Source organism: Spodoptera frugiperda, chromosome 2, assembly GCF_023101765.2.
Source record: "Spodoptera frugiperda isolate SF20-4 chromosome 2, AGI-APGP_CSIRO_Sfru_2.0, whole genome shotgun sequence".
In the NCBI taxonomy this organism is placed as follows: Eukaryota; Metazoa; Arthropoda; class Insecta; order Lepidoptera; family Noctuidae; genus Spodoptera; species Spodoptera frugiperda.
This window is the reverse complement of record NC_064213.1, coordinates 1,338,576-1,352,375: the sequence shown is the minus strand read 5'-3', so window position 1 is coordinate 1,352,375 and position 13,800 is coordinate 1,338,576. Positions and strand designations below refer to the sequence as shown.

The 13,800-nt window shown below is 35.9% G+C and overlaps 1 protein-coding gene across 15 annotated transcripts in view; it reads right to left on the bottom strand.

Annotated features, from left to right (window-relative positions):
- Window positions 1-13,800, bottom strand: part of LOC118269486 (calmodulin-binding transcription activator 2) — a 193,133-nt gene that overhangs the window by 132,167 nt on the left and 47,166 nt on the right. For all 15 annotated transcript variants that reach the window (XM_035584629.2, XM_035584625.2, XM_035584619.2 and 12 more), the window contains exon 2: window positions 11,061-11,213. In XM_035584629.2, coding sequence (XP_035440522.2) covers window position 11,061 — 1 coding nt within the window. In that variant the 5' untranslated portion in view covers window positions 11,062-11,213. The remainder of the gene's footprint in view (window positions 1-11,060; window positions 11,214-13,800) is intronic.

Here is a 13,800-nt window from a genome sequence, read left to right as displayed (position 1 = left end):
ATAAATTACATAAAACTATAAATAATGTGCCTATACCGTACCAAAAAGGTTTTATCTCACGGGTTCAATGACCGAATTGAGTATTTTTACTCTGTACCAGCTAAGATAGCGCGCGCTATTAGCATTTCATTTAGACTGATTTCCATTTTTGGGAGAAAAAACGAGGTATTTTATTTAGGCTTTGATAGAACAATATATATTTTCATAAACCTAGTTCAATTTACATTATAAAAATCCTACGATTTTCAAAATCGTTATGGGCAATTAAACTCAAACACATTTTTTTAATCAGGAACACTTATATTTCAAGATTTAGAATTTAGGTGTAATGTTTATGTCATAATATGTATATATGTATAAACACCACCGCAGGAGATTCTCTAGTACAGAACGTTGCCTATTACGAACCAACGTTACCGTTACATGAAAAATACCTACGTAGATACTATATTTACCCTACATAATACTATATTAACATAATTAACAAAAAAATTACGGTTTATACACGTAAATATGTATATTGAGAAAAGCTCTACTAGTTTCGAGTCACATAGGGAATCTTCTTCATAAACAGCGTGGGTCCGCGGACACGACGACGTCGCGCAGCCTACTGAGTATATCCTACGATATTATATAAAACAAATAATAACAATACCATCATAAATAACTTAGTACCTAATAGTACGTAGGTATCTAGTTATCTACCTAGGTCAATAACGTCAGTACAGCATTAGACCTACCTATTTCCTAGGCCCCATAAGGTCACTAGTCCCTCTATAAATCGTTTCGTACGGACCATAGATCTGCAAGTCACCATACATTACAGCGATTGGCGAATAGCCAGTAAGATTAACAAAGATTTGTAGCCGTTAAGACCATTTAAAACTTACATTATCCTATGAGAGAATAGTCTAATAATAGCTATGGATGATTTGTTTGTATCTATCTCACTTAGCTTGCGAACGGCTTGCGAGCAACTCGCGAACGGCTTTTTTTGAGGAGGGAAAATCATCCAATTACTTCTCCTGCCTAGGGCGAGGCGGGAGGGAGTGTCAGACTCTTACTGACTAAAAACCACCCCGTTCCTACTCCTGCTTTTCGAGCCGGAGCCCCGGTAAACCCGCTAGGTAGTCCGCAGCTCCGGACCAGGCATCAGCCCTACTGGGCCCCATCTGTGGTGGTCTGATGGCTCTTTGAAGTGCGCACGGAACGCGACGCGCCGCACGCACGGGGAGTAGTCTAATAATAGCTATGGATGATTTGTTTGTATCTATCTCACTTAGCTTGCGAACGGCACACGAGCGTCTTGCAAACGGCTTGCGAGCACTCGCAAACGGCTGGCAAACATATCGTGAACATCTCACAAACAACTCACGACTGGCACTTTCGCCTATATGTGAATGACATGAGGGTGTGTGCATACCTAATATCGTATCTTCTTTTTTGTATTTGGCTAATTATTTTTCAGTAGTTAGGTCTGTGTAAAACTAGGTTACCGACAGTTACTTTTCCTGTAATGAAAAGAAACACTAAATCACTCTCTAACCTTCTGAGTTTTTTCAGATAAGTACATAAGACCTTTTCTTTTAGCTTTTTCCAGTACAAAAAGCCTACCATATACTTATTATATGCCTGCCTCGTTGGCCGAGTGGTTGCAAGTGCGACTGCCGGGCAAGGGGTCTTGGGTTCGATTCCCGGGTCGGGCGAAGTATTACTGGGCTTTTTTCGGTTTTTTTTTAAATTTCTCAGTGGTAGCACGGAGTCTGGAAATGTGCCCGGTATATGGCAATAGGCTCACCACCTATTACATGGGACTTACAAAATAAAATTGTGAAATTTGGGTGTACATTGGCATTACGTGCCATAATGTGCATCTCTGCCTACCCCTTCGGGGATTAAAGGCGTGACGTTATATACGAATATTACATGCCATACAATTGCGACATGAAGAAAAAAACACTACCGTATCGTATTCAAGTATAATATCCATGAGCATAGTAAATGTACCTAAGTATACGGTTAAAATAAATGGTGCTTATCTAAGACGAGAGTGATACCCAACCCTTTTACGAGTATTGAGTTATACCATATTGGTTTCAAGTTATCCATACGATATACAAAGATGTACCTAATGTAGGAAATTGTAGTTCGGATACCGTAACACGCTGTATAAATGGCCTTTCAATTTGTGTTCCAGAGATACTTTACGTATATACTATATACACATACTATACACATATATACATTGTAATCACTACATGGAGGATACTTTTTCGTGATCACTACATATGGAGGAACGAGTAAGCTGAGGTCTACATAATTATGATATGGACAACTACTTTGACCAGGTGTCTAATGAGTCCAATGTAATAGAAGATGAACTTAACACTATGCCATAATGCATAATTTCAGACTCCGTGCTATTTATCATCTACAACAGACCCAAACAACCTAAATAATTTTATCTGACCCGAGAATCATACCCAAGATTTCTCATATAGCCGTCGCGCTTACTATTATTTAACTAATGAAAAAGTGTTGGAATCCTTATATATCAATAGCTAACCTTTAAACACATACATAATACTAGATTTAACTATTAAACACCTAATAAAACGAAATCAATGAAAGAACCTCCCAAAAACAAAAAATATTCACACAAAACACGTGTCAGAAGATGGAAGACAATCCCCCCTAACATTGACAAGTGTCCCCTTTCCCCCTCCCCCCTCTAACAAACGAGTGATCGAGTCAACTCACTCGACAAACACTGCCAAGAGTTATCTCGTAAAATATCTCATAGCTCATCTCTTCAGATATTTTGTTTGGTCTAGTTGCATCGCTATAGACAGATATCAGATATCGATTATATTGCTATTTATTGATTTTGTGTCGTATCTTTGCATAGTGAGATGATTTTTGTAACTTTGACTGCGCGGTTGGTGCGGTGGCTGGGCGACCGGCTGTCGCGCAATGTGTAGCAGATAAGATTTCCACACGGAGAAACTCTTTGTGTGATCTACAAATTGTTATTTCGGGTCTGGATAATATCTCTGTTTTTAAGTATATAACATAAAAAAACTGTTATAGACGCTAATTTTGCTATATTGTAAATAGGTTATATGAACTGTATAGGTATACGGCAGGCAGTGGACGTGTTGATATGTAAATCACACTTCTTGTCAATTTTGTTATGATCATAAGTGCTTTCGTAACACCGATATCTTTACTACTGATAAACTTAATTATGACTACTAAAGTACCATGATCATTTTATGATGATCATATTAATAAAAGGGCCTTACAGCATAACAACAATACGAAGCCTATTCCATTCAATTGAACACGCAACACAGAGAACTGTGCTACATCATCGACACGATTAAAAAATGGCGCCCTACTCTCAACCAATCAGCGGATCCTTACACTGAACTGAATCGAAAGAACAATCGACGTTGCTCTGCCACTTAGCCACGAACTCGAGTACTATCTTTACATAAAAATAAAAACAAAAAACAGCAAGATTCTCCGCCATCAAGGAACCGGATGAAAATATAAAGGAGACGTCCATTGCCACATGAGAAACACGTATCAAAAACTTGACACGCGAAATAATACAATTTGCTAAACACATAAAATCTATATTCGCTTGGCACGAACTTAGTTGCATAACCGTGACTGTAATTGAATTATTACGGGCCGACGCGTCCAACTAACGACCTTATGGATATAAATGTAGACTGACCCAATGATATGTGAAATTTTGTTTGATTATCGGGAGATTAATCCCGGAACTAATTTCCTGTGAACATCGGATAGTAGTGAGTTGAAGATTATTTTTAGGGCTATTTTATTTTTTTAGGGGAGGAAATTTAATGTCTTATCCTGCCTTGGGCGAAGCGAGAGGGATTGTCAGACTTTTACTGACTTAAAACCACCCCGTTCCTACTCCTGCTTTTCCAGCTGAAGACCCGGTAACCCGCTAGGCAATCCGCGGCTCCGGATTAATTAAGTGCTAGGAATAACGTTGAGTTATGAGAAATTGGCTATCAGGCAAAATTCTTAAATCAATAGAAGTGTCACAACGATCATATTTACTGTTCCACATTTACTTTTGATGATTAGCGAAAATTAGGACATTAGTTTTTTTTATAGAACAGGGGCAAACGTGCAATCTGTGACAAAAGTTATAAAAAGAAATACATTAAACTGTTCGAAGTTATAAATAGAGCTAAGCTTAGAAATACTATTGTATCGAGTAGTTTACACGAGCGTTTCAGATCAACTTAATCTCATTTGAATATTGTCTTCCATCGTAACACTCTGAATTATGTAATAAAAACATCACAACTATGGACACCTGTCAACTAAATCATTGAAACCAGTGTAAGAAAGCGAAAATGTTACCAAATACATTCAAATACAACAATTAATCGACATTTCTGATTTCAAGAACTTCAAAACGAATAAGTAAGTATCGAATCAAATCGATTCTGTGTTCATCAGACGATATTGAAACCACTGAACACCGAGAAGCCAATTAAATTACTCGAAGGCATTATAAAAAAAAATCTCCCAACACTTACTTCCACTAAATAAAACAGAAACGTCGAACGAAAAACACGTTCCATTTTTACCCGAACAAAAAGCTGAAAAGAAAAAATATTTGGTCACTCGAACATGAGTGTATGAAATATTTCATTGAGGAATCATCTTGGGCTTTATTCTTCAAGTTTTAAGGTATAAAATCGAGTGTTCTTCATGTTTGTTTTTACACCGAATGGTTTTTAATAATAAGTAGGTTTTGAATTGTTATTTGGGTCGCGTGGTACCGCCGCTAACTGGCTGTTATTGAGTCTAGTGATCAAGGTTCACAAACAATTCATGCACTGTTTAATATCAGTGATTTGGTGAATAAAAATAAATTTATGTATTTATTTATAACTAAGGCTTGTTGCTTAGCTCGTTAGACTGATTGTGTTAGGCTTTCTATGATAAGGTACACTGCTTTATATAATTTTATTTATATTTGATAGGTGTAACTTTACACCTATAAAGGTATATAAAATATGCTTACCTAACCCACAGTACGTATATTTTTCTTACCTCTACTCAATATTGATTTTGCTGAATATAGATATTAGATAGTCAGTCTAGGATTCGAAGCTTAATTCAATCATCAATTTCCAAGGTACTAATTGAAGTTATTAGTAAGTTCTCTTCATTTTTGGTGATTAATTAGTAACCCAGTGTACCTAAACATAAGTACAGCAAAACCTACCAAAATTAAAACCACATGACACAAACATACATACACACACACATATACAACTAACTACGTTTACAAAATCACGCTGACAGAAAGTGCTCGTTCAATCTCAAAATGTGCTAAAGATTTCCCGTAATCCGGCTCACACACACAACCACAACTTTAAACGTTCATACGAATATGCATTAGTGTGCTCCACGTTACAATTTCACATTTTCCTGCAAAACCGATTCCGTAAAGTCAACAAGTTTTCAAATTGAAGATGTATAGTGCTGAAGGAGATTAGGTTTTATTTTATGTGGACAGTAGTGTTAATATTGTTTGTAGTGGTATAAATAGAATAATTGAGTTTAGATTTTTATAAGGGGTAAAATCATCCAATGACTTCTCCCGCCTTGGGCGAGGCGAGAGTCGCCTTCTCGAGAGAGACTTCTCGTTACAGTAGTACTTGAACTTAGTAAAGCTTTTCTCCATTAATGTACGTAAGTAAACCGTGATTTTGAGTTAATTTAGTATGTCTCACGATAGTTATTATAAAAATAATGTAATGTCATAACATTACATTATAAAAATAATGTATTTTTTTTTATTATCGTGTTATTGAGTATAGATTTAGATAAAATTTTAGTGTTTATGAAAATTAAAGACAGATTATGCTGCTCATAACTATGAATCCCTGGCGTAACTTGAAACTAGTCGAGTGTGTTTATTAAATAGTAGTAACTCAAGCTAGACTAAAATCACCTTCAAAGGATCTTCACACTTACGACCCACAGAGCAAAATAAGCATCCATATCTATTTAAACCAACCAACTAAGGGCTTATACTAAAACCTCAAAGTGACTTTACTACACGAAACCAGAGCAAATACATTTGAATGTATAATGACGTCATATCTGAGGTCATTGACTCGCCCATGAGAACTTGAAAGGGTTACCACAGTGACGTGTAGGCAGACATGTTTGAAGTTTGAGATATGGTAATGGAGTGATGTGGTTGCGTATCTATTTAATATTATATTATGCCTGATGTGACAGGCACACAAGGGACTTCTTTGTAAACCCCTATTAAGAGGCGTTAGGGACATGAGATATTGTGATCGGAGCTAAGCCTGTTTCATCATCATCATAATATCAGCCTCAAGTCTACTGCTGAACCTAGACCATGACTTCCAGATAGTCCGGTTCTTGTTTCTTTGATTTACTACATACATCCATACATAATCTCACACCTGTCTCTCATGAGGGTCTCTCTTTCGCTTTATCAACAGTCATCAGTCCTTTCATGCACGCTCGTTGGTTACTTATTTACAAATAAGAGGAGGTTTCGCAGACAGGCGACTTGAGATCACAGTTAGCTTTCTGATATTAAGATAATGTTAAATATAAATAATAATTAAATTACTCATTATTTTTTCACCATACCACAAATGTGATCGACGTAACCCAACCAAGAAAAGCCATGTGTAGTTTTTTTGATCAAAGTAAAAAACCAGTTTCAAGGCACTCAGCTCATGAAACCCTCTTTCTAACGGCGGCGATAATCATCTAATACACTTTCCGCCACGCCATAATCCTAATAAGCCCGCTAATCGTATGGCCCATCAATCATTCCTGGTGTGGCCACAAAAAATCCTCCAGCGAGATGGGTCGCCAGACCATTGATACTGAACATCGTAAATCATACTAATATTCGTGTATTATTGTGTATATTTTTTGCGCGGCGGGATATTTTTTTTATTAGGTAGATATTTTTTGAAATCTCGGTTTTTTATTGAGATTTTTATTTGGGTTAGGACTTTTGCTTTCGTATGGGGATTTTTGGATGTTGACGCCATAATGCTCAGCTTTATAATGATTTGTGGAGTCATATTTTATACGGTAATGTTGGGTGTTTAGTCATTCTGCGAGTCCAGTAAGTAGAAGTCTGTAGGAAACACAGTTATTATAATTAAAGTTAATAAATAAGTCACACTAGATTTACTCAAAGTGATATCATACTAATTTACGAAACGAAATTTCGCCAAATCAAATCAAACTATCGCTTAACTCAAAAACAACTGCGCACTGCCTAGGGTTACCGAGGCTCCACGTCGCCGCGTCTGTACGCACTGCTCATGATGAAGAGTCCCTCTATGACTCGAAACTAGTAGAGCTTTTCTCCATTAATGTACGTGAGTAAACCGTAATTTTTAGTTAACATTACATTAATGGTAATTGTTCCTCAGATATTCTCTCACTCTTTAAAGCAACACCAAACTTGATCTTTATACAAAATGTTAGTCGACTTATAAACGGCGCCCAGTTTATCCTAAACCATTAGATAGAGGTGCAGGTGCAACATCCAGGTGTTGCATATTAATCCTCGCTGACTTGTACAGTTTAATCACAAAATATTTACTGAGCACTACGGGTTCGATGCAAATTTATGCTAAAACGTCAACAGTGAACGGTTCCCCCTAAGAAGCTATAGATTGGTGTACTAGGAATGATCAGGTATATTTTAGAAAGGATTCTAAATAATAGTGATTAAGCCTAGATATGTTGTATATTATGAGATTTTGAATTTATTTACCATTAAAACTGTCGTGTACGGAAACGCGTATCTACGAGAAACACCTAAGTGTTTGAGAGCAATGCTTCGGCAAGAATAGGCCGGCTAGACCGGAGTAATATCACGGCCTCACAAGAAACCAACGTGAAACAACGCTTGTGTTGTGTTTTGTTATGTGAGATTACCGGAGGTCCAATCACCAATTCCCCAACAACCCTTAAATTCCTAACTCCCAATAGGCCGGCAACGCACTTGTAACGCTTTTGGTGTTTCAAGTGTCCATGGGAGACGCCGATTACTCACCTTCACCATCAGGTGAACCGTAAACAACAACAAATATAAAAAAATCAATTTGATTGTGTCGTACATAAACGAGAGGTTAATAAATACACGAACGAACATTTCCACCATAAGAGGAGTAACCTGTAACCTCTCTTTAATTAAAAGACACAAATATTAGCCGAAGAGAATCTCCCAATAACACAAACACACTAATTCAAACAAACACACAAACATTCATAATATCTGAATGAATAGGTCCCACACAGCCAACCATACATCAAGCCGATAATTTGAAATGCCGCAAAGTCCTCACTGAATACCATACATTGCGCGCACAATACGACAATGAGCGACCTTCTATAGTACATAATACGCAATGCATTGTGAAACGTGCGATACGATGCGCTCCACAATCGGAATTGATAAATGGTAATTAGGTTTAGAGGTTTTGTGTTGCGATTTTGTAATTACAATTTGTATAATTGGATCTGTTTGGATGTGATACTCTATGTGGGGAATTTTGAAAGGTTCTGTAAAGAGATCTTTTGTGTTTTTAAAGAGTGACACAAAGTGCATTGTTGTTTTCATGTATGTACAACAAATATAATTATGACAGCAACAAGATTATACAACTAAGTAATATTTATTTTTGCAGGAGATAGTACAGGTAACTAGATCACAAGGCAGATCACCTATGCGCTGGAGTGATCAAATCTAAATCGGCTATGGGAAACCCTGTCTCAAACTGCGCCAGACAGTACGCTAGACAGGGCGAGATGTAGGGAGATCGTGGGATATACGACCGCCTGAATGTGACTACGACCGCTCTGCCAAGAGTAAAACGACAGAGAAGAATCAGAAGAAGTTTTCTTTAGAACTAAAAGAAGTTTTTACAGAACCAAAAATATCAGTTCACAACCTCAATCAAAACCACACTAATATGAAAATACATACTAACATACTCCATGGTTAAGACACATAATGTTAATGACATTGCATCCCTAAGCTGCGGACTACCTAGTAGGTTACCGGGCCTTCGGCTCAAAAGGCAGGAGTAGGAACGGAGTGGTTTTTAGTCAGTAAGAGTCTGACACTCCCTCTCGCTTCGCCCAAGACGGGAGAAGTCATTGGATGGTTTATCCCCCTCAAAAAAGGTCTGCTCTGTGTTGTATTGTTGTAGTAGTAAGTCATAGGATGACTTTTCTCCCTTAAAAAAAAAACCCTAAATTTCTTTTTCATTAACTCCCTACGAACTATAAACCCTAATCCTCAAAAACCCCCACTTCAGAATAACCTAGTAAAACAAACAGCTACATTAGCTCCCCGTTGACATGGCAGTACAAGTTAAAATAATCACCCTAATTAACACCCCCCAATCGTTATAGGCGTAATTGTTACGTGAAGGTTTGTCATGCTTGGAACCGGGTCACGATCTATTCGGGCTGACATGCCGTGACAACGTACGCCACAAAATATCGTGACATACGCTAACTGTTGGAGTTAGGACTTAGGGGAGGAGGTAGCGGGGCGATTACAGTATTTGTTGATATAAAACGCCTATTTGTTAAGATAAAATTAAGTTATGTTCTGTTTTTTAAACTGAAGTGTCCATAATTGCTACTACTATAGATGCTATGCGATTGCAAATAATTGCTTTCAATTGATTGTGTGCCACTCACTGTCCTTTGTCTCGTTGCTACGCAATTATGAGCCCTCTGCGTGACTTGAAACTAGACGAGTAACCTCGTATATCACATGACTTGTGTAAGTCGTAGAATCTGTACAATCTATATTTGTATTGTATTTTATTCAACGGATCACTGATGGACATGTTGTTTCAATAAAAATGAAATAAAATGTCATTAAATCTATCAATTCTAATAGAATTTCCGTAGTGGATTTCAATCTGCATAAATTTTACTAATTGTATGCGTATGTTCAGTGAATTAGCATCGTAAGTTTAGCAGCGTTCGGGAATAGATGGACTGACACGAAATTGGCACATTATTTTAAACTAACATGAAGCCATTGAAAATGAGTCCTTATTTTTTTATTGTAGTAATCTTTTCGTTTTTTGGTAAATCTTGGTGTTAAATGGTAACTATCGTTAGAATAATACAAGTACTTGGTAACTTTTGAAAAAGCATCAATGGTCAAGAGCCGATTCGAAGCCTGACACACCCTTTCGCCTCGCCGAAGGTGAGAGAAGTCATTAGATGATTTATCCCCCTTAAAAAAATATGGACAAAAATACAAAGTTAAAAGTTAATAAAGAGGTGTTTTCTGTACTTCCAAACCTAGCTCTTTAATTCGTAAATAAACAAAAAACAAAGAAAAATAAAACAAAAAGGAAATATTAAATTTCATTGAAGCGCCTCGCTGCACCCACCACTCTCCTATGACCACAACCTAACATCACTTTTTTGATTCACATTCTATTTGTTGCAACTTCTGACTTTTGAATTCGTGAAATAAAATTTCCATATTGATATGAATGGAGGTAAAATACAGTGTGCCAGTTGTAGTTTCATGTTTTATGTTCAAATAGAAATATGTATCTATCTACGTTGGGAGTGCAATCAGCTGGTTTTGTGTACAAAGATTAGTTTCCAAGATTATTATTTCTTTTTTATACGAGACTGCTATTGCAGAACTAAAAGGTTTGATAACAGCAGTCGATTGTTGAAGTAAGAATGTTTATTGCTGTATTGTTCATTCTTTGATATAAAATAAATTGAAGTTTAAAAATATAAGTAAGATCACGATGATCTTTATGTCCTAGTGTTTATCTTAATACAATAAAAACTAAAATTAACATTAAAATTACTTTCAAAACCACAAAACAATCGCAGAGATATAAACACAATTCATATAAAATATCTATCTAATTAAAATCACAATCACTTAAAACTTATTCTAAACCTTGTTTCTACATAAAATAAAGGTGAATACTCACTGGCGTTGAGCGGCACGGTGGGCGCTCGCGCATGGTACGCGCCAGCGCCGCCCGCGTACCGCCCGTACCCCGCCACGCTGATTGGTTACCCGCTACGCGCGCGCATCTTGCTGAATCGTACGCACTGACACACCGCGATTACCGCGGCTATAGCTGGAACAAAAGGAAATGTAGATAAGTATAAATGACAATAATATTATTATTTTAAAGAAGTTACTAAAGAATTCACATATTAAGGTAATCGACTACTTCATGCGCTGGTTTCCATTTCAGCCTCTTACCATCCTCTAGTCACTATAGGCCTGAATAAACTGACGACTATCACAATTTAACTGACAAACTGTTATAAACAAATATCATACAGGATTATCCTAGTACAGGCACCTAACTATGTAAGATCTACTATGCTTACTTAAGGAATATTTTTGTAACTTTTGTCCATTTACATCTCTGAATAAAGATTATTTATTTATTATATTATAAACAAATCCAATAACTACCTAATCACAAGTTATTCTTAATATAACGTCAATTCTCCGGTTTGACATTTCTTGTTTTGACGTTTCTCATTACCGTGACCCTTTTTATTTTTTACCTAAACATATATTCAACAAATTAAAGATATACAGCATTTCAGTCAGCATTTAAAAATGATTGGCGGTTTTGTAGATAATGTGTTTAAGTCAAAATTCAATTCATTGTTTAACAAAACACACCTTTCTAAATCGTCATAATTATCATCTAGTCAATAATCCAGGTTTAAAAAGATTTGTATGTACAAATATTAATGGACAATAATTCACGATTAAGCAGAAAATCTTACAACAGAATTGTTTTATAACCAAAATCTCGATCAGTAAAGTTGGTCGCTGACTGTAGCGGCTATAAATAGCGGTGGTTAGTTTAGCATTTTATATTTATGGGGCAAGTAATAAAATAAAGTATACGACCTAACCTACATAGTCCAAGTTCTAGCACTTCGCGACATCCCTATTTATAGGGCTGTAACGTTAAACGTTTCCCTAATTGCACCTTCCGAAACTACTTGAGCTGTGTGCCGTAAATCTATAGTATCGGCGAATCTGAAGAAACTATGTAGTGTATAAATACTGCTTATTAATTTTAGATGAGTGTGTGAGTGGGTTTTTAAAGTGTTTAGTTTTTGTAACTGTCAATTTTGGATCAGTAGACAAGTTTTTTTTTATGTTTTTTACTAAAAATATACACTTCAATGGATGGAAGACTAATTGATTTAAGCGATATTTTTTCGATAATAATCTATATACATATTCGGAATCACTGATTTTTCTAAATACTAGTTTATTAAATTCTGAATCTACAATATACATATTATTTAGTAAATAGCCAAATTAGGCACAAATACAATCAGTTTTAATAGCTTACAATACAACAGATTACAAAACTTAGAAATGTCAAGATTTTTAACTTTATAACAAAAGGATAAGGTTGAAAATGTGTTAATAGAAATTTACGACTTAGCAACATAATTTTATCCTAGACATACACGTGAAATAATATATTTTATATATTACATAGAATAATAAGCCACACCTACATAGAATATAGGCATAAAGTCTTCATAAGACGTCAGACATTTTGATTCAAAGTTCCAAGAATAGAGAAATTATTTTCAAAGGCTTTCACTATGAAAGCAAGATCTTTAATATGCTCATCGTGTCAGATTTCTACCTAAGTCCTTAATTCTTAACTAAAATATGTATTTTAGACTACAGAAGATTTAATTCGTTCTAATTATTTTAATCCTTATACATCTATTATATGTATATAATTATATAAAAATGAATTGCTGTTCGTTAGTCTCGCTAAAACTCGAAAACGGCTAGACCTTCGGCTAATTTTGGTTTTGAATTATAATATTACTTCTTAATGTAAATCTACTTCCTATAGTAAAAGTTGTCCTTCTATATTCTTACATTGGTAATCTACTTACAAGTTAGAAACTCCTAAAATTTCATTATGATGTGATAAAGTTCTGAAATTCAAAGCTCCTCTCCTAATTTATACAACAGGTAAAATTTCTAGTAATTCTTTCATTTTTAGGAAACCTCTTTTGAGAGTATAAGTTATTCACTGAAGATATTTTATGTTTATTAAAAGGTTTTCTAAAAGAAATTGTTGAAGCAAAATTAACTTGTATCAAGATCACAGATTTCAAATGAAAAAGAAGTAAATAAAAGCCTTCAATTTTCATCGTACCTTTTCTTAGAAATCAGTGAGAAAAGTAGCAAAAATTTTTAGGCAGAATATCATCAAAAATTATCTATAAAACGTGAGCACAATTTAATTACAGTTACGGTAACTAACAGTAGTAATCTAAACTACAAACTACAGCTGTCCATGGCCCAGTTCAGGCTAAACTTTCGCTGCCTAAACCTCTATCTGACAGACAAAGGCTCCATATTCGTATAACGACCTCTCGTCTCCATACGTATCACATCTGACCGTCTTTGTCACAATATTCTTGACACAAGAATGAAACTGTGGAAGTACGAAGCGGCTAAGTTGAAAGAACAAATAAGCCCGGCCTGGGTGGCATGTGGCTTCTACGAGACTCATCAAAGTTGCACGCTCGTAGGCCTCTACGCGGCTACGCGACTTGTGGTCTACGCCGCTACGCCCGCTACGCCACTTGTTGTGTACAGTTTGCATACAAAGCTTTTATTTTCGGCTAACGTTATTTACGTTTGAAACATTTTAT